This window comes from Athene noctua, chromosome 2 (assembly GCF_965140245.1).
Source record: "Athene noctua chromosome 2, bAthNoc1.hap1.1, whole genome shotgun sequence".
Taxonomy (NCBI): Eukaryota; Metazoa; Chordata; class Aves; order Strigiformes; family Strigidae; genus Athene; species Athene noctua.
Window position 1 is genome coordinate 114,235,159 of NC_134038.1, and position 21,010 is coordinate 114,256,168.

The window sequence follows — 21,010 nt, forward strand, 5'->3', positions numbered from 1 at the left end:
CTCATGCACCTGGATGTGCACACATCAGTTCACATCATCTTTTTTTCTTTTATTTTTTTTAAAAATAGGGTATGTAATATTAAGTATAATGCTGTTACATCATTTATTCTCCTTAATAATAGAATGTTGTACTTAATTTCCTTACACCTGTAGAGTCAGTGAGCGTTGCTGAGCTAATATTGGACCTGTAACTTGACAGCCCTCTGACAAGTACCTGTAGATCTCATGGACTTGAAAATTACATTGCCACAACTGATTGAATACTTGAATCTGTGTAATTTTTCTGAATTTGAGAGGAGGGACACTTTTAATACTTAAATTCCCATCTTTAACATTGCACAGATGGTATAATGTTTTCGCATTTTTTATATTATTTTGGGTTAGTGAAGTTAATATTCTGCTAGCTGCAAATATCTGCATGCATACCACAGAGTTCGTTTTGAGGACAGAGCTCTGAAATAAATTATAGACCTTGGTAGCAGTCATAAATCAGTCATTTTTTTCATTGAGAAAGTGGTGGCACTGGAAGAAAGTTATTTAGTGATCAAAATGCATCGTTAAGCTTTTAAAAAGGGATTCTTTGCCTGTAGTAGAGCTGTAGGCGATTTATGGCTTATCTGTACTCATTGCCTCGAGCTTTTGGAAAATTTGTAAACAAAGCCAGATGCTCATTATGTTCCCGTTCAGGGTTGATTAGATGGGTAAATGCCATCAGAAGCACTTTGGTCCTGTTGGGTTTTATCATGTTACAGAAAATGGAATTGCTCCAAAATATTTTTTTAAGTCTTTATCATCCATGAAAATATACTTCAAGTTTCTGCTCATAGAATGGATTTTTTAAATAGTTGTAAATTATAAAAATATGAAAGCAATGCTCTGAAAACTGTATTGTATACTAAACTGTGGGTCCAGGTTTTTCTGTGTTGGAGTTTGTGCTTGCACTGTGTATTGTAGTCAAGCACCACTTGCCCTTTTTAACGGTTCTGGGCAATGCAGGAGGCTGTGGAAGCTTCAGGCTAGGGTAGCTTCTGCTTTTTACCAAATTTTAGGGAACTGAGATGTGAACTAAGTGACTTTTCAGTTTGATGTATTACGTTGTTTGCTATTGATTTGATAATTTTTCCTGCTCACCTTTTGTCTTCTGTATAGATTATGTGATGTGAAAGGGGTTCTTGAAAACTACATTTTTTTTGCTTTTTACTGCTCTTTAAGCATAAGAACATGCTGCTGTATACAAATTGAATTGCTATAGGGTACCAAAATTTTCCTTGTAGTCATATTTATTGTAATACGATCATCATGTAATCCATTTCATAATTCGTGATTAACTTTTTTGGTGTATTTTTTTTTTTTTTTATTGGCTGCAGCTGACCAAGTAAACAGGTCATGGCACGCTTAACGAAGAGACGACAGGCAGATACAAAGGCTATCCAGCATCTTTGGGCAGCTATAGAAATAATCCGGAACCAGAAGCAAATTGCTAACATTGACCGTATTACAAAGTAAGTGATCTGTTCCAAAAAAAGTCTTGATGAGGGGGAAGGTTGATGCTATTTAAAGCCCTGGGAAACAGAGACAGTAAGCATTGTGAGAGACTGTGAAACAGTTACGTGCACTTCTGTGTTACTAATTATCTAATTATTTAAAAAAATGCTCATAGATCTGAGCACTTAAAGATCCTAAAGGGACGTTTAATCCATCGAATTGAGATCTTGCTCATCCTGTATTTGTTTTGTATGCGCATCTTTAGGAAATACACAATGTTTATAATACTTGAACTGAGTTTAGCATGTCAGAGTTGTACTTACTTGGTAGCTTGGTCAAAATACAAGAAGTAGATACAAGTTAAGGCAAAAAGGGTAATAAAATCTGTAAATAATCTGATTCTTTAGGAAAATGTGATAGACCAGTGGAGAACTCTTTTCCAGAAGGCAAAGATAAACCTGAAATGTTAGCTTTCTCAAACAAATAAGAATCCATATTTGCTGAGATGAGCATAGGATACTATTAAAGAAGACAAGAGATGATTATCACCTATGCCTAATACAATTGTTAATATTCTGCAATATGTATTAGGTGCTGTACACACAGAGAAATATATTCTCTTTGTTCTGTAGAGTTTGCAGTGTGTAAAAAGGTCTACAGGAATAAAATACCTTTTAAGATAACTTGGAATAGCCACTGTAATAAAAATGGAGGGAGGTTTTGTGCCTCTCTCTGCTTTGTCTGCCTTTCCAGGCCAACATGTACGTCACATTTGTCAAAGTAATCAATATGAATAATTTAAGAGAGCAAAATTAACCAGTTGGCAACTCTTCAGTTGCCAGAACCAGTGTGAACTGATAATGAGGCCAGAGATCACTAAAGGGGAGAGTTATAAACAGTGCAGGTGACTAACAAGTGAAAATCATTATAACGTGGTTCACTGACAGAGTTTGGAAGCTCTGGGGTGGAAGTGACAGGCAAAACTGGCTTCACAAGTGGAAGAAGTGTAACAGTTCAGTTTCTCCAAACATAGGGAACAATGAACAAGAGGAGGAAAAAAGATGATGTCCCAAATGAATTAGTGTGTACCTGGCTCCTACAACAAAGAAAAATGTACCATTAAGATGAAAAGCACCTTCCCAGAGATAGAGAGTTCCAAGTGGGCTTGAGAGGGAGATTATATTTTAGGGAATTTCATTTTTGAGGTTGCACTTGTGTTTCAGAATGCTTTAAAGCATATATATTTGCACCATGTCTCCAAGGAAACAAGTAGGTAAACTAATGCTATACACTTCATTTTAACATTTCAAATTATTTGCTCCAGGCCATATATTAGCTGAGTTTGTTAGCTGTTTATGCTCTTTTTATATGTAATAAAGGGAGACAGGCATGTCTAGCTGGGGATTCATTCCACTCTTAAGAGAGATGCCTGTTTTTAAGATAGTGCGAGTAACATTTAGCTGGGTAAAGTTAGGTGAGGCAAATCCCATTGTTACAAACAAGGTCAAGAAAACAAGTAATTAGATACTAGAAAAAGAAGTACTGCTCTTGGTAACTAAAGGGTAGTTTGTTTTTTTAAAAAGCATTCTAGATCCAGATTGTATGACTCATCTCTAATCAGAAGAAAAATAAGTGACTAAACAGAGATGCAAGCAGCCCCAGTACTTTGAGAAAGATGTGCAAGGTGTTAGCAGTGAAGAGTAATCTAAAAAGTGCTTGGAAGCTGTAAATGCTTCCCATCCACATAAGTGACAAGAGTGATGAACAGTGATCTAGTTTTTATTATATGATATTTTTAAGGAGATAACTTCTGACAAGGAAAAGATAAAGACCGTTGAGTTGTTTTACAGTACTAGTACAACTGCAACGAGTTCTTTCCTTAAAAGATCAATCAGGGTCTGGGCACATAGGCAAATGTATGAATAATAAGAAAGATTAAAACCAAACAGTGGTCAAAAGTGAAAATTACAAGCACACATACATAGCTTGAGCCAAAAGAAGGATTTTCAGTCTTGGATTAGTAACATTTTTTAGAAGTGTTAATATCTCTTGGGATTGTCGAAGAGTGGCTTTGCATATTACAAGTAATTGCGAGTAATACTGACAGTGAAATTTATGGAAATATGTCTTATTCCTGAGTAAGTGTACAGAAAACCAGCAAGATAATCTTTATTATAAATACATGTTTAAGGTAAGTGACATTCATCCCACCATGTCATACAGTGAATGGCAAATGTGTACTTTCAGAGAACTTCCCAAGTTGAAAAGGTGATTTGTGATTTTATTTTATTTTATTTTTGCAATAGTTTGAGGGTTCATTTGTTTCTAGAGACAAGTTGTCTTGTATATTTTGTGACCTGCTAATCCAAACACCTTCCTAGCAGAACCTCTGTTGCTGCTTTCTTCATCAGATGGTTGGCTACTTTTAGACAAATCTATTTGTTAGCTTTTCTCCTAACCAGCATCTCAGCATGGTTGTCTCCCTCTTCCTAACATATTCCTTTTTATTTCGTTTACTTCTTGCTTTTCTTAGTCTTCCGGTGCTGGGTAGAAGCCATTGTACATAGCAAGGAGCATTTACTGTTTATGACCGGGGAGGAAATGTTGGTGATAAGATGAGAGGATATGTTGTTTATAGATTAGGAACTGTTTCAATGCAATATGTAAAAAAGACAAATTTGTATAGCACGCTACAATATGTAAAATGTAGCCTGTGCACTTTATGTGTAATTGTTAAAAAATATCTGGGATAAAGAAAGACTTTCAGAAGATACTGGCAATGGAAACTATGCAAGAAAAATCTATAGAACTAGCCACGCATTTTCTGGAGAGAACATAAGAGTAGGAGGATAGTGTAGGAGGAGCTAAGAGCACTAGAAGGTATTTCTAATATCAGGAAAAACCTATAAGGAAAGAGGCCCTTTAATTAAAAGTAGACTAAATCAAGTATGCTTTGCTTTTTAAATTGATGAGGGGGAAAAGCAAGAATAGAAAAATGTGTAATTAGAAAGTCATTGAAAACTGCCTTACATTGATGAAAGAGTCACTGGGAAAATTTGAATACACAAGTTAGAGCCTTTAAAAAATTAGTAAGCTTACTGAACTTCTGGCAATTATTTTAGAAAAGTCATTGCATGCAAAGAAGTGTTAAGAAACACAAAAAAGGTGTCTATTTTTGAAAGAATTAAATATGTGTATGTGCATAAATGGCAAGAATACAACACTGTTAATTGGAGTATTATATAAATACTTAAATAAAAGCATTGGTAGGGAAGAGACCACAGTGCACAGACTCGATGTCTCCAACAACAACAAAAAAATCAACAAATCATTATATGAATGGGATTCTGAAATGTTAGTGATTATGTGTGGGGGTACATTATATTTGGAAAGGTACTTTCTGTTGGCTGGAGATAACCATTCTTCAGTCGCTTGAAAAGTAAATGAAGAACTGAAAACCAGTATTAACAGGAAGTAAACATGTAGAGAAGTTAAAGGAATTAGTTCTAAAAATGAAAACTGCCTTTTGAAGAGAACTTAAAATATATATATATAAGTTCTTATCTTTGTTCATAGGCTTCAGTGTGTTCAGTGCATTGTTATTTAACAATAAAACTCATTTGAAGGCAGTGGCAACATTTCTGTAAGGTATGCAAAATAAATATTCCCACCCTTCTTATGTTGTCATAGTGTATGTAAAGTCAATGAATTATAATAATTTAAAATCTAACTACTAGAAATATCTAACATTTCTAAACTAGCAAATTACTTAATAGCAAAATGGTATTTCTAAGAGGTATTTATCAGGAAATAGGACTTATTTTTCTGTTGAGACTTGATGTTGGGTTAATTTGATCCTAATATGTCAATTATTTAGATGAGTATTATTGGTATTTGTTATGCTGTAAACATTGGTGGAGAAATGGCTTCCCATATCTTGTGAATTCTCTGTCAAGAGAGCAGCTTGACAAATTGTTCATCCCTAAAAGTGTGTTAAAAATTATAATTATGCTTTGACTTTCTGTTTTTTCCTCATTATCTTCCATCTGTTTTGGATTTGGGGTAACCTCAAAAATTGATTCTATGGAATAAAATGCCTTTAAATACACTGGAAAAAAGGCATGCATATTTAAATGAGTAGGATAAATTATTAACATTCAGTTGCATAGCAGATTGGTAAGTATTTCTGCACAGACATGTTTTTAAAGTTCTCTTTCTTTGGCTACCCCAGTCTTCCAGTTTCTTTTATAGTGTTTTCTTTATAATTCCCTTACAGATAATTGGACTCCTAAGATTTAATTAACTATTAATTAAATATTTACCCTTTTTCTCACAAGGTATTGCATTTCCTCAGCAGCAATTTATGAACATTTCATGATCTTTATGATTAGTTCAGAGTTCGTTACCTATTAAGTTAATGTTATTAAAATACCCAATTGGCAACTACAGCGTTCTAGAACTATTATTGTCTGCTTTCAAGATTTTGTCATTGTAAACAGATAATTATTCTGGTTTCTAAACTATTCCATGAAGACTAATGTGAAGAACCAAAACATAATTCTTTGCTTCCATACTTCCTTCCTCATAGTTTTTTCTCTCACCCTTTGATGTGTTTCATGATCTATTTAGTTGATTGGCTTCTCTCCCTGTCTCTTATACTGTCTTGGTGTACTGTGACAGGGAATGCCTTGGCACCATCTGGAGCAGATATGCTGTGACCACATCACATTGCCTTTGGCTCATGGAGTGTTTCTTTGGTCCTGACATATTCTTTGTTTGTTTTATATGTGTGTGTGGTTCTTCAGTTCTAAGTGCCAAAAATAATACAGCCCACAGCAGTGCTATTCTTGCAACTTGAAGCTAGAGGCATGATAGTTTGCCATCGGGCATGATGTGAAGGCATCTGAGGACACATAGCATGCTGAAACAGTGGTGGAGTGCCCTTAGCAGAAGGAGCCAATCTTGGCATGGTTTACATCCATGTTCTCTATCAGGAGCAAACTAACCTCTTGGCCATGCTTTGCCTTTTTCTCAGGAGGAACAAGTTGTCTTTCTCCAGAATGGAGCCTGAGAATGACTTAGTTTGGGAATGAAACCAAGAGTGACCATAGTCCACAGGGTAGAGGTATCCCAACTGTTGGGGTAATGAAGCTGATGAAGCTAAGACCATTAGCTAGGATAAAACTGATACGCTAGAATAGGAGAATTTGTGTTACTGGCAAATGGAGCGAAACTGAAACTATCAGTTTCATCAGTCAATAAGCAGTTTTACAACATTGGTGATACAAGAAAATGTCTATTTTTCATAAATAGGTACAGCGGCACTCGTCTTTTTAATTGGCTTTCAAGTGGAATGGTCCAGTACTAGGTCCCTAATTGGTCATAACCATTTTTCCCATATTTGTTCTGTGGACTCATTTTTGTTACATTCTAATTTAATGTAAGTGCAGCTAAGTCAGAACATCTAAGACAAATGAGCAGACCCCAAGCCTATATAGAATAGACTCTGTCAGTCCCTTGTTAGCTTTGTGTGGACTGACATTAATCAGCATTGATGGGATAGCATGCCAGAAAGGAATTACTCAGTATGAAAGATTGCTGTAAAATGATGAGGTTTTCTGGTCCCACAGTTGAGGTGGAGTCGCTAGCAGTTGCAGATTGAGTATGTGACCCTCTCAGTTTGACATTTAGTCCTAGGAGGAGGATTTTTTTCTCCAAATATCACTCTGTGAAATTTCTCCAGTCAATCTCTGAGAACAGTTAAAGTTAAGGGCCTCTCCCATCCATAAATCTGTTTTTGTTGCCTTAGTTCCTTTGCTGTTCTCTTTCTAGGCTGTCTACTTAACAGAAAACAATGTCTAGAAGCACTGATTAAAGCAAATATGAGAATGATCAATTTAAACAGGTAGAGAATAATCACAAGAGAGTATAAATAAGAAAATGAGCAATTTTGAATGGGTAGGGAATAACCACACAAGTCTATAAATAAGAATATGCGTTGCAGCGGTAAGAAAAAAATGAAAGAACAAGATTTTTACAGTATTGCTTATTTGAAGTTCAGAAACTTGTTAGAAAAAATCTGTCACGATTTATAGTAACTTTGATGAAAATTTAAATCTTCCTAGTATTTTGCATGTTGCAACTAAATAGTCATGCATAAAAAAAAAATAATAAGCCGTAAGTATGATTAGGAGAGCAGATGACTCTGGATTTATAACTAGATAATCATTTACATGAGCAGAAGTATTGTAGCACCTGATATTTCTTTGACTGAAATGAAAGCTTAGAAAAGGTCTTCTGCTTTGTTAGTTTCTTATCCTTTTTCAAGCCATTCCCAAAAAATACATGTCTTTTTGTTTAATGGCGAGTAGATTTATCTGAAAACAATTGTTTGAAGTTAATGTATCATCCTGTTACGCAGAGGACCGCAGTGGTTGCTTGAGTTCAGTTGTAACCAGTGCTACTGTCTCCTTTTCTATGTCTTTACATCATCCACATATATGTTTTAAATGTGACCATGTGAAGCAAACAGTGTTATTAAAACCAGCTCTTCAGAATCTGGTACATGTTAATCAAACCCTGGTCAGTTGTACTGTGGTGGAACAGGTCAATATTGAAGGAGTTGCCCAGGAAAGCTCACGTTCTACCACTTGGGAAAGGATGAGGTACTATGAAGTTTTTTTCCACACCATGTAGTGTAATAGCAGCTCATAATTATGCAAGGGTAAGCAAAAATTTGGAGTACAATATCCTACAGTAAGAAGCGTAATAGTAATTCCTCAGCAGGCCACATGTCTGCTTCTAGTGGCAGCCTGTCTATTGAGTGTTCGCCTCTGAGAAAACTGAATTCAGTTTGTATTGAGTTGGCTTAATTATAGATATATGTATTACAGAAAACAAACACAGAAACACATCACCAGGTGAAGACAGGGTAGAAGACTCTTAGCTTACATACCTCTTTGTGTTTTCTGTAATAGGCAAGGATAAGGCACTGTCTGTCTGACTCCACTAAGTAAATCTCCTTTTCAATTTCTTTTACTTTCCTTCTCTCTTTCCCATGATAAACTTCAGTTGCGTCTTTTAGTCCCAAACCAGCGTTTTCATAACACTATTTTTATGTTAAGTGAAGAGAATAAACTAAGTCTAGAGTTTTAAAGCTTGTAAAGCTGGGAGGGGAGGAAGTATTCTGTGCTTTTTCAGCTTTTGATGTGTTTGGTTAAAAATCATTATATTAATAAAACAAAAAGCAATCTAAAACTGATTTTTGACTCCTTAATAACAAATTTTTAGCAAAAATACTATTTTGGTTATATATAAAAACTCTGCATTATGTGTGCATAACTATCAGCTACAAACATAGCTGTAGCTGGATAGAAATATGATAGATAACAAAACATTTTACTTGTTTGGTACATTAATTTTTTATACTGATGGCTTTGTAGTCAGGTTAAATGATGCATTCAGGTCAAAATTTTCGGACATTTTCAGAGATTCAGATATATGCTGTAAAGTAATAAAAAGAACACTGAAAACTGGATATATACAGGGAATCTCACCAGGTTTTGCATCATAACTGACAGACAGTTCTGCTTGTAAGTTTGTACCGAGACTGACCACTGAGGTAATATTCAGCAAGCTAATAAGGATTTTTAACATCCAGATTCGCAAAAATGTTGAAGAGAAGTGAGGAACTAAGCTAAACACTGATATTTTACAAGAACTTAAAAGGAATGATGGATTGTCATTGATTGTACAAGGAATGTTCATAATGGCCTATGTTCATTAAATGTCACCTATGTTAATTGTAGATAGCTACGTTTGTCATAAAACTTTTATCTACTTGTTTATATGGTGTTTAATCTTAATTTTGTTTGTGAGTTAATAATGATTTTCTGTTTGAGATATTATGCAACTTTAATATTGCTGGTATTAATGGTCCATATTAAGAGCTGGTTTTAGACATTTTTGACTCAGGAGGGTGGTAGCAGGGATGATATGAAAAAAATAATCCTAGCTGCATTTACTCCGAGTAGTAGTAGAATTTAAATTTCTGAATTACTAGATTTGGTTAAAGTGTCATCTTGAGTTTATAATGCATATTAATAATTACTCTTTTCCCATCAGGCTCTTTCGTTGATATACTTAAGTCCTTCAATATTTGTAACGATTCTATTTAATCACATTAATTAAACTGGTTAAAGGAATACATAAAAAGAAGTCCAGATATATTAAGCAGTGTTGTGATTTGTTAGGGATAATTGTTCCTTCAACTTGGTACTGAGCCACTGTCCCACCATGTGATAGAGAACATGGCTACCTGAATTGCTGGGTCTGCTTCTCAGTGCTGGCTGTCTTAAGACTAATTCAGCCCGTAGTGTAGAAAACGTCAACACTGAACTGACAGAGATTCCTCTAGCCTTGACACCTTTTTTTTTTTCCTGCTTTATGCTGACTTCATGAAATGGAAGGGCTGCTGTAGCTGGCTGTGCAACTGCTAGGCCTCTAGGGGTTTAGCATATAAGGCTGTTTTGTTGAGGTCTAGAGCTTGAGGTGAGGCTAAACTTTTTGTGTATTTGCTTTAATGAGAAATATTAATGCGTACACATCTAGTTCCTACAGTTCATTCTGAAAAAAAAAAATAGGTGCTTAGATGTGCTAATGAATTTTGCGTGATCGATTTTCCTTATCTAATAATTTATCTGATAATTCTTCTCTTAAGAATGCTCTTATGTGGTATTGCTAGTAAGGCAGTTTTCTCTTTTTATCTCAAAGATCGATATTCTTCATTGATTTGGTAGGTGAAGTCATCTCTAGGCTGAGCATGAGTATGACTGGTAAATAATATGATTCACACTTACAGCACAAACACATGGTTATTAACAACAGCCATACTCCTTGTTTGATGTTCACTAATGAGTTCAAACTCATTTAAACTCTCCTTACGGTGTGTTACTATAAAAACCGTAATGCTCAGTATTTAATACTTTTCTTAGATAATACATGCAAACTATGAACTCCAGTATAAATAATGAGAAGGAAAGTGGTGGAATTGTAACTGACTTGAAAATCACTATCCTGTTTTCATTTTAATTAATATTCTCATGTACTCCATACTTCTATTAATATCTGTGTTGAAGTTGTATAAGTTTACACAGAAAACTGAATAACAGCCTATCTTTTATTTCTCATTACTAAAAGGAAATCAATTTACTTTTTAGGTCACATAAGTATTGATTTTTGCTCAAATCATAATATCTTTATAATATTTAAAAGTGAAACTTCTAGCTTATGTTTGGTTTCTTTGTTGTAAATAAAGGTGGCTTTCTATTAGAAGTAAAAGATAAAAATGAGTGTGACATGGCCATTTAGCAGGTTGTTATCTGGCCTGAAGTGCTCATCAAGGCTTTCTCTGTAATCAGGGGAGAGAGAATGATCTCTAAGGCACTACTCATACAAACTATTTTAGGCTGCGGTTTCATATTCCCATTCATATAAAGAATATCATCACCAAAAGCAACAGCCCTGCCCTGATGGCTTTTCCAGCCGTTCTGCTGTTCCCTAGCTGGCAATTAGGTGAACATTTGTGTGACAGTGTGATGATTTTGAAACTCAGCCAAGCTAAAATGAATCTGACCAAAAAAAAAAAAAAAAAAAAAAGTTTTGTTACTTTTAACCCAGATAAGAATGGAAATTAAATTAGATAACTATGAAAAATTGAATCATGAAAGCACTTGAATATATATATTTTCAGCATGTTTTGAGTTGAGACACTCAATATGAGCTGACTAAATATTTCATTTGCAAGGTATTAGATAGGATGTTATATTCTGAGTCATGTACTACTTGTTTGTCTCTTCAGTACATCCATAGAAAAGTGCTGGATGGAACAGTGGCCCTGCATATACATAAGCAATTGTCCATATGAATGCAGTGCCCCTGAAAAATTAGTGCTGCTGTTTGCCAGTAGTGCTCAGTCCACGTACATGTACATTACCAGCAGTATCACACACAACTTTTTAGGTTGGAACAATGGGAGTAGAGCGCGTTTTTAGATAAGTTCCTCCTTAAGAAGGTGGTAGTAGTTCTGAAAGGGAGATCTTTGTAGATAAGGATTGAATAGCTTGGTACCTTAATTACTTGCTTTTTATGGTCATATTGTAGGTTACACAATCTTAAGTGTATAGTGAAGTTGTATGAATGAGAATTTAAATTACTTGAGGTACAATTACCGTGGTTTTGACTAAAACAACCCGGGTGATTAACATTATAGGAAACTGCATGGCATGGTGCCTGGGCTATCTAAAGCATGCACAAACAAGACTGCTCCTTGGCTTTGTTTTAGCATCAGCAGCAGAAGAAACACCAGGCAGATCTGAGTTTCATTGAACTGCTGGATCTTACTGTCTCACTATCAAGTTTATACATTCTTTTTGTTTTATAAAAATGCTGAACAAAATTAGATTCTGTATTCATACAAATGCTGTATTTCTAGACTAAGAAGGAGAGCTTAAACAAAGCTTTTTTTAAACAAAGCAATTTTTAAAATTTCCTACTTAGATAGCATACATGTATTCAGAATGAATGTTGTATCCCCCCTTGGAATTTTGGAGAGCACAAAATGTAGATCATGTAATCAGCACTTTATTGCACAGGCAACAGCTCTGCCAATGCCTGCGTGTTCTATGCAGTGTGCTGTTGGTATGTGGAGTGCAGTGGAAATTAAATGCAACCTGTTCATATACATGCATCTCTCTTTGTGAAGTGTGAGTACAGGGGAAGAATGTTATGCTTTGGTTGTCTTTATCTTAGTGAATTTAGTCCATAATTGAAACTCCAGAAAAGGTAAACAAATAAAGAAGTGTCTTAGAAAACAAAAAGTATGCTGCTACATCTGCACTGTAAACAGTTCTGCTTTCTCTGTGTGTCTGTATTGTCTTCAGCTCTCAGACCAGCTCTCAGTTTCTGGCAAATATATTGTTTTGAAATACAAATACCTGTAATGTTTAGCCCATGTTTTGTGAAAGTTGATTTGTACCACAGTGCTACATCTGGTGGGAGTAGGCAGCCTGCACGTCGGAGTTGAGACCTTGAGATACAACTGTGGGCACAAATCTTCCATAAGGATAGCTAGTGGATTCCTGAGACTTGAGCCTGGGTATTTTAAGTTCTTATGCCATGAAGCTGTATTTGTTTAAAAAAAAAAAAAAAAATCACAGCCATATCTTCCATTTTTACTTTCAGTATGACCAAGTTACCTATTCTTTGCAAATTAAAAAAAGTCTTAAAAGAAGTGCGTGGGCCTTCTATAAAACTGCTGTCATACACTGAATCTAAAGCAAAAGGCATCATTTCTCACCAGAGATAGGAACACAATATAGAACTCAGAATAGATTTTTGGCTGCTTTCCTTCCATTTTATGTATTATTCCTTAAGGTCTGTCCCTGAATCTAGGACATTTTTATATACCTGTAGGTAACATTTAAAATTAATGGCAGTCTTTCAGTTGAGTTTAATGGGATCTGCTGTATTTTATCAGATCTCAACTGTGAGATGGGCTATGCGTACAAGGACATCTTAAGACCTCTGTTCCTCCCTGGATGATTTGCTTAGCAGATAGTCTGCTACTTCCCTTCATATCGTGGAGGGTGGAGGCATCCAGCATAGACAGAGATAATTGATCAGACCAAGATTACAGTGTTTGCCACTAAAATTAGCATCTACCTACACTTGTCACACTCTTGTATTTTATGTAAGACAGCTATTTCCTGTATGTATTTTACTTTAGTCTTTTACAGAGATGCTTGCTGTAGCATTTTTTTCAGTATTTTGCTTTTGATGAGTTCAGGTGGCTGAAAATTCAATTCCTTGTGAGGCCAGAAAATCTGAGATTTTTGCTTTTTTTAAATACCCGTATCAACTTTCCACCTTAAGTAACCTTCCTTCTTTCCTTGGCCACAACACAACTGCGCCCATGTAAAAGATTTGCTGCATCTCAGTAGACCACAGTTGCCTTAGGAGAACTCTTTGGGAGCAGAGCTAGCTATTTGTGTGCATTTATTTTTTGGCCATATATATTAAGCTCTGTGGGACAGGGTTTGGCATCGTGTTGTGTCTTGCACAGAACCAAGCAAGAGTTGGGAGCTACGTGACAGCTGTAGGCAAAAGTTCACCATCTGATCCCCTGCAGGTGCCGGCTACTTTTGTATCTGTTTTGCTCCCATGGTGATGGCAGCGTTAGAGTCTGCTCCCTCCGTACCCCTTATATCAAACCAAACCATTTTCTTGAGTTTTAATGTATGTTATGAAGCACATGTATTAGATGTATGTTTTGAACAGAAAGATGTTCTGAACAGTGGCTGGTTTGAGAATTTTTTTGAAGTTTTAGGTGTAAATTGCTCATATGCTGACGGACTTTGGTGTTTCTGCAATGTTTCCTGCATATTGGGCAGGCAAGTGGTTTAAAGGTGGATTAGGGTATTCCTGTGGTCTAGTTTTGTTTAGCAGAGGAAGGTGGCAAGATCCAGTTTTCACTTGGTAGTGTCATGAGTTCTGTAGGAGCTTCTGCAGTTTGTTGCTGTGAAGGAGACTCTGGAAGGGCACATACCATGTTTCCCTGCATATTGTTCCTGCTCCGTCATTGCAACGTGGCTCAGGGAGGGTGTGTAGCAGACAGCTGTGTGGCTCCTGGATGCCATGAGGCCTGTGAGAACTGCGCAAGTCCTCAATTCTAGCTTTGCTGACCCTTTGGGTTGTCCCAGTGGTGTCTGAGAGGTGGTCAAGGTTTTAGTATGGGTAACAAGAATAAGGTATATAAACAGAAGACTACGATGACATTTTACGGCTGCTAAATTTGAAAAGACCTGACTACTGTTCATCTGCAGTCCCAAACAGGTTTAAAATTCTTATTTCACATTTTTCTGGTAGATATTTGTATACTAAATACACATGAGCATGCACACACATATACAATCTACAGATTATTAATGATCATCCTCTATTGTTCTCCTCTAAATTTTTTCTTTTGCTGTCAAACAGCTGTTCACAAATATTAGCTATGTGCACATTTGCATCTACCTGGTTCTGTTGGTAGTATCTTGTTTCTGAAAGTCAGCAAATTTACATGCACATTTGATAGGGTGACAATGCTGAGGTTTATTTAAGGGTGCTAAAGATTCTTTTAATTTGCTTTCCAAGTGGTGTTGCAATAATTGAAAACATGCTTTGGTAGGCTTTTAGAAGTTGATTAAGAAAAATGTAATTTTGCTAGATTTGCTAGATTCTTCTGTGTTAATTTCAAAAAGGTTTATGCTGCCAGTTTATAAATGGAGAAAATACTGACCTATAAATACTGTAATACTGAGCAGCAGCTCGGTTGTTTCTGTATCCCACAGACAGCCAGCCTCGTTTTGTGAGATTTGGAATGTAATATGCAGATTATCAGGCCAAACCTCCTCTCTTCATCAGACACTCATTTTATATAGCAGGGATTAGCACAGTTAAATTGTATTTTGAAATGGTTGTTCCAGCCCCCTATCTGATTAGGGCTGGTTTCCTGATTTAGGGGATTTTACTTTGTCTTCATGCCTTATTCTCACCCATCTGAGAATGTATTGACTTTACTTCTCCTGGCTGGCTACATAATAGCAGTATAGGGATTGTATTACACTTCTCAATCTGTCGATATGGAGGACTGGGCAAGAGCATAAAAAACCAGTATTGCTTCAACTCCCTGTCTCCAAGGTAAGGCTAATCAGCTTTTGTTGAAAACAGCATTCGTGGACTGCTTTATCTCTCTTACTTGTTTTTTAACTTCTTGGTGCCAGATGCTTCTGTGCATGCAGTGCCAGAAAAAGACTTGTGCTCCCTGGATTAGTAGTGTCACTTCTGCACAAAGACTTTTCAATATTGTTTTTCCCCAATCCAGTAACGAGTCTGATGTGGTAGTTAGGACTCCAGACATCATGCTTTGTGTCTCTAGGCTGGAGTTTCCAGCAACTTTCACATGTTGTGACAGTTTTTCACATTTCATTATTGAAGAACTTTAACTGCCTTTTCTGGTTCAAATCCTATGCCTTAATCGCTTCCTAGTTTAGCTGCTGTCCTTCTGGTTGGAAAGAAACAAAATAGGATTTCATCCAGACCCTGCCAGTGTTGTTTTATAGTCTTTGTGAATATCTAGCCATGTACACTTCACAGGTTTTAATATAAGTAAAACTTTGGGGGGAGGAGGCACTTTTCTAACAGCAATTCTGCTCTTCAAAGTAAAAACATTCTCTCTACACATGTATGCTTTCCTGTGAAAGCAGATAGCATTTTATTTTAAGAATGGAAAACATAGCCCTTGCGGATATCCAGACTGCACAGTCTGAACATTGGCTCAGGTATTCTTCAGAAAGCCACTGGGGATTTATTACTCCCGATTTACAGACAGAGAAAATGAGGAGATTTTTTAGTTGGTGGCAGTACCTTCACTGTGGTTGAGAACACAGATTGGATTTGAGTGGGAGATTCTCAGCCTTGTGCTCCTTTTCACTAGTGCACACCCAGCCACAGTTGAAATAGGCAGATTAAACCTCTTAGCTGATTAAAGTTGGTTTAAGGATTTTTGGTTTGTATTATATATCTGTTCTGTTCAGAGATGTGAGTGAGAAATAATCACAAATTGTGTAGTTTACATTCAGGAGTTTTGTTGGACTGTGTTTCAGCAACTATGGTTGATGCAATGCAAAATACATGGTTTTTTTCAACACTGAAGATTATGGCCCTGCGTTAGTACTTGATTTGTGCTCTCAGACCTATAGCAGCCTACTGTATAAATGTAGGGAAATCACTTCCTCAGTGTCTTGATTTGTTCTATCACTAAAATAGGAAGAATGATAGTACATATGCTATGTATTTTGAGACCTATTAAAGACCCGAATAAATTCCAGAAGACATAAATGCTATGGCTCTGACAGCGAGGTTGTTAGTACAGAATTAAAATGGAAATTTGCTGAAAACCCAGTAAAGTCAGCAAATGTTGACAAAGTTAATTTGCCTTTTGAAAAGCTAGTTGTGTTTGCATAAATATTTGCATATGTGCACACACACATGAAATACATGTAACATGAGTGTATAAAAAAATGAGTTGTTTTCCCTATTTCAAGCAGTTTTTAAATGTCAGCTCTTTATGCCTCAGCAAACTAATGGTGTTCACTTGTACTCTGTTTGAAAGTGAAGTAATAGATTTGAGTCTCTGCCTGTTTAAGACCTCCTTGGAGTTTGGAGAACTTGGAAAACTTGGAAACACATTTGTACTGTTTAATATCACTTGAACAGGTTCTCATGTTGAGTTTTGGTTTTTACAGAAGCAGAGAGGGATCAGTTTGAGCAGATGAACATCCACCCTGTGTGATACAGAACTGAACTAATGTGCCTGTCTTCTGAGTCATTGCTTGGCCCTCGATCCTTTTTGCTAGCCAGGATAAGTTTCATATATATTATCAGACTTTCACAGAATTTTGTTCTTTCTCTATTAATTTCATTTATTATTACTTATTTTTATGCAGTGGTAGCATGTACAAACCAACCAGACTGGGACCGTGTTGTGATAGACATTGTAAAATATAATAAATGGCAGCATCTGTCTGTTTTTACCCTAAAAAAACCCCACAAGATCATGCCAACATGCTGCATTTACATAAATGCCTCTGATACCAGGCAGAAATTTATAAATGTCCTGTGTTGCTCTGATGATTGTGTAATTTACTACACAAATATATACTTGTACTCAATCAGAAATTTACTATATGATTATATGCATTTACTTTCCTTTAGAGCAAAACAAAAAGATTAGATTAGCATAAACCAGTTCCAGCAAAAGCTTGAGAGAGAATGCAGGACTGGAAAAGATCTTTATGCATCCAAAACAATAAGAAGTTTGAAAGGCATGTGTCTTCAAAGAGATGAGGTGATTGGAGGGTTGACCACTGGAATGGTCTTCATCTCTTATTGTAAGTTTATGACTTCTAAGGCATTAAATTTCCTGTCAGACATGTTATTAAAAAAAAAAAAAAAAGAACTGATGTAACTATTTTTTTCATGTAATGCTACTGCTTTATAATAACTTCCTCAAGTTTGCTCCTTATAATAATTATATTTTTTATTAAGATGTTTGTGATGATAGTCACAAAAGAATCATGGTTGCTGGAATTCATAATGAAGCATGATATAGAGGGTACCACAGCTGATAGCTTTGTCTTAGAGCAGGCAAATTACGGACTTCTCTCCTACAAGACAGGTGAAAACAGAGTTACTTGGAGAAACCAAAAGGGGGAGAAATTCAGTTAGCCCTGTAACTGTTAAGAGACCTATAACTAGAAAAATATGTCCACAAAAAATTGGCTCTAAGTCAATTGACTTATCTGCTGATTGCATGCGATTGCATCTCTCTTCACTTTTCCATGTGCAGTGACTCATAGATATGTTCTTGGAATTCTCTAAAAAAATATCTTAAGTGTAATGATCTTAAAACAGGGAGGTCGTCTTTATTTGAGGAAAGATCATTTTATGTTGTTTACTCCAAGTTAATATTTGGTGTTGGTCTAGAAGTAAATTATACTGGGTAAAAGGTCAGGATTATACAACTGAATCTTGTGTATATACACAGTTTAGGCTATTTATGTTTTGTTCTCACCAGTGCAGTTCATCATAGTGTGATCACTGTGGTTATCTTAAGAAGAGGAGAAAAACCACTTAGTACTCTTAACTCTAGATGTTGGGTTTTCATATGTGATGCAAAAATTTCACGTTTTTTATAAATTGTATTCACAAGCATTACATAGATTCACTGGTACATCCCCAGACTCATTCTATAGTATGTATGCTATAGAAAGTATCACAGAAATGCAAGTTTCAAATAATTTAAAAGAAGTCTTTTTAAGGGCACAAATGGTTGTGGAAGTTTAGCAAAGACAAGCCCAAGCAGTGTCATGTTAATCTCGTGTTGTGATAATTTTTTTTTGGTAGAAGATTACTGTGCTATTACTTGTCTATGTGTGTACGTAATAACATCAAGGGGAAGAAAAGATGTTTTAGAGTAAAGAGGGAATTTGTATAAATTGTGAGGCTTTAAAAACATTTTAAAACTTAGACTGTATTATTTTAAATAATTTTGATCAAGTATTTAAAAAGAGTATTTTTTTGCTGACGCATTTTATAGTTTAACACTAACACTTAAAGACTTTTGTGCTTTGTGTGCAGGTATATGTCTCGAGTCCATGGTATGCATCCAAAAGAAACCACGCGTCAGCTGAGTTTAGCAGTCAAGGATGGTCTTATTGTTGAAACCCTGACGGTGGGGTGTAAAGGGTCAAAAGCTGGTATTGAACAAGAAGGATATTGGTTGCCAGGAGATGAGATTGTGAGTATAATGTCTTTGAGAAAGTAAATCACAATTTCTGGTATCTTAGCATGAAACTTGCTTTAGTTTCTATTTAAAGTTATTTATAGATGCTGTTTTGGTGCTTGTGAACAGGGAAGTAATGCACTCTTAAACTTTTTAACCTTTTCTATTCCATAGAAACTTTTTCTTCTTGAATTCTGAGTTTTCTGCTATGAAACACTAGCAAAGTTCTTTGCTTAGTCATCCCTCACTTTTATGTAGCATTCTCTTCTACAGCTGTACAGGAAGACAGTAAATATTATTGGTATTACTTGAAATCCTCAGACGTCCTCAAATCCCAAAGATGGTATCTAAAAAAAAAAAAAAAGACAATTTTTGATTAATCTTGCTTTAATCTGAGGAAGAATTCCTCCTTTTCAAAAGTGCAACAAGAAGCTGTACATTTATATACAAACACACATGAAAAGATATGCTTTACAAATATTTGTGAACACCACGTCATTCAGTGCGGAAAGATTTTCTCAGCAAATTAATTACAGGCATCTAGACATTGATCTGCTGGATGTGTGAAATAAATATTTAAATTGAGTTGAACAGGTTGAAAGTTAGGGAAGGGAAGAAAAGCGTGTTTTCTCGATCCCTCCATAGCTGAGGTGGAATGCACTCACAATTAACTGAGAATAGTCCCATAGACTAGGAAAAAGCATTTACAGTTGCTTTGCCTTGTTCAGAGCGTGGCCTCTGTATTTATAAGACCACGTTTTTTGTAATTAAAAAAGAGAGTTTGGCAAAGCTTTAAGATACTTGAAATAGGGACTGTTGCTTTGAAATATAAATTGCATTAAATACTGGTAAAACAGACAGCATTGTCTCAGACATAGGTAATAATTTAAATTTTGAGGAAAACCAGAAAAACTCTGCAGGAAAATAAATTCAAAAAACCACCAAAATAGTAACTGAATTATTGCAGCCATCAGTAAGATCCTGAAAGTGAAACAACAGAGTATTTTTTGTTTTAAAGTGAGAGAAAGTGGAAAGCAAGCAGTATCCATAACTGAAAACATTATGGCTAAAATTATCCCAGTTACACTAATTTAAAGTATTGAAATATATATTTAATGTGCTTCATGTCACTGTTAAGATTCTCATTCTGATTTCATTAGAAACCCTCAAGGGAGCCTTTAAAGGGTATGTAGCTTTATTTTTACTATTGTCCCTGGGGGTAAACATTTCAAAATTCTAGTTTAGCTCTTTTAGGTGTTTCTTATGTCAGTTTTATCTACTTAGAGGTGATGTTAACTGTGTAGACTCAACATGACATAAACTCTGAGATCTGTAGTTATCTCAAAGTATTCATTATGTTTGTTTCCTCTATTGAAAAAAAAAAAAAAAAAGAGATTCAGAATGCCTCACAATAGCCATTTCTTAAACAGTCATTCGAAAAAATGTTCCTGCTTATTAGCAACATTTGTCCAGCAAAACCTTAAGATAACCAGCATGTAAATGCCCACTGAGTCATGAGGGTTACGTAATAATTTTATCTCAGAATGAAAAGACCTGTCTTTGACTTGACTGAAGATGCTGCTTAAGTCACATTATGAACAGCCCTTTGGTTAGAAGTATTAACTGCATTTTCAACATGACTGCTAATCACTGATGCATTGTGCTGTGTCCATATGTCTGATGGCCATCTCAGTTGTTCAGAACACCAGTGCATACTTGACTTCACAGTTTCATGCAAAAATAGGAATCAGCTTCTGATCCAAGCCATGTTTCAACAGTACCCAACTTCTTGATCGTAATACTGAATCAAAATGCTGCAGGCAGATGAAGTAAAACACATTGACTTGGTATAAATCGTTCTCTTTGTTCTTTTATTCAAAAAAGTTTAACGAGTAACAAAGTGTCATTGTCATCACTTGACATCAGATCAAGTATTTTCCATTCTCCAACAACTGGTGCAAAACCATGAAGTTTGGTATGTTTTCAACATTGGACACACGGTATAGTTTTACGGATGGTTTGTCTGCACTTGATCAAGATGCAGTTTGTAGTTCTCTGTAATTCAGTACTGTTCAGATCTGGTACTAATGACTGTTGAACCATGAGCTCAAGTTACATTTCAGTGAGGGCAAACACACA

The 21,010-nt window shown here is 35.7% G+C and overlaps 1 protein-coding gene across 6 annotated transcripts in view; it reads left to right on the forward strand.

Moving 5' to 3' along the window:
- Window positions 1–21,010, forward strand: part of ZMYND11 (zinc finger MYND-type containing 11) — a 108,933-nt gene that overhangs the window by 45,908 nt on the left and 42,015 nt on the right. For 5 of the 6 annotated variants that reach the window (XM_074899939.1, XM_074899943.1, XM_074899941.1 and 2 more), the window contains exons 2-3: window positions 1,368–1,502; window positions 18,727–18,886. In XM_074899939.1, the coding sequence (XP_074756040.1) occupies window positions 1,387–1,502; window positions 18,727–18,886 (276 nt within the window). In that variant the 5' untranslated portion in view covers window positions 1,368–1,386. Of the gene's footprint in view, window positions 1–1,367; window positions 1,503–15,100; window positions 15,226–18,726; window positions 18,887–21,010 lie in introns of those variants that run through there. The other variant, XM_074899942.1, reaches the window with a different exon arrangement.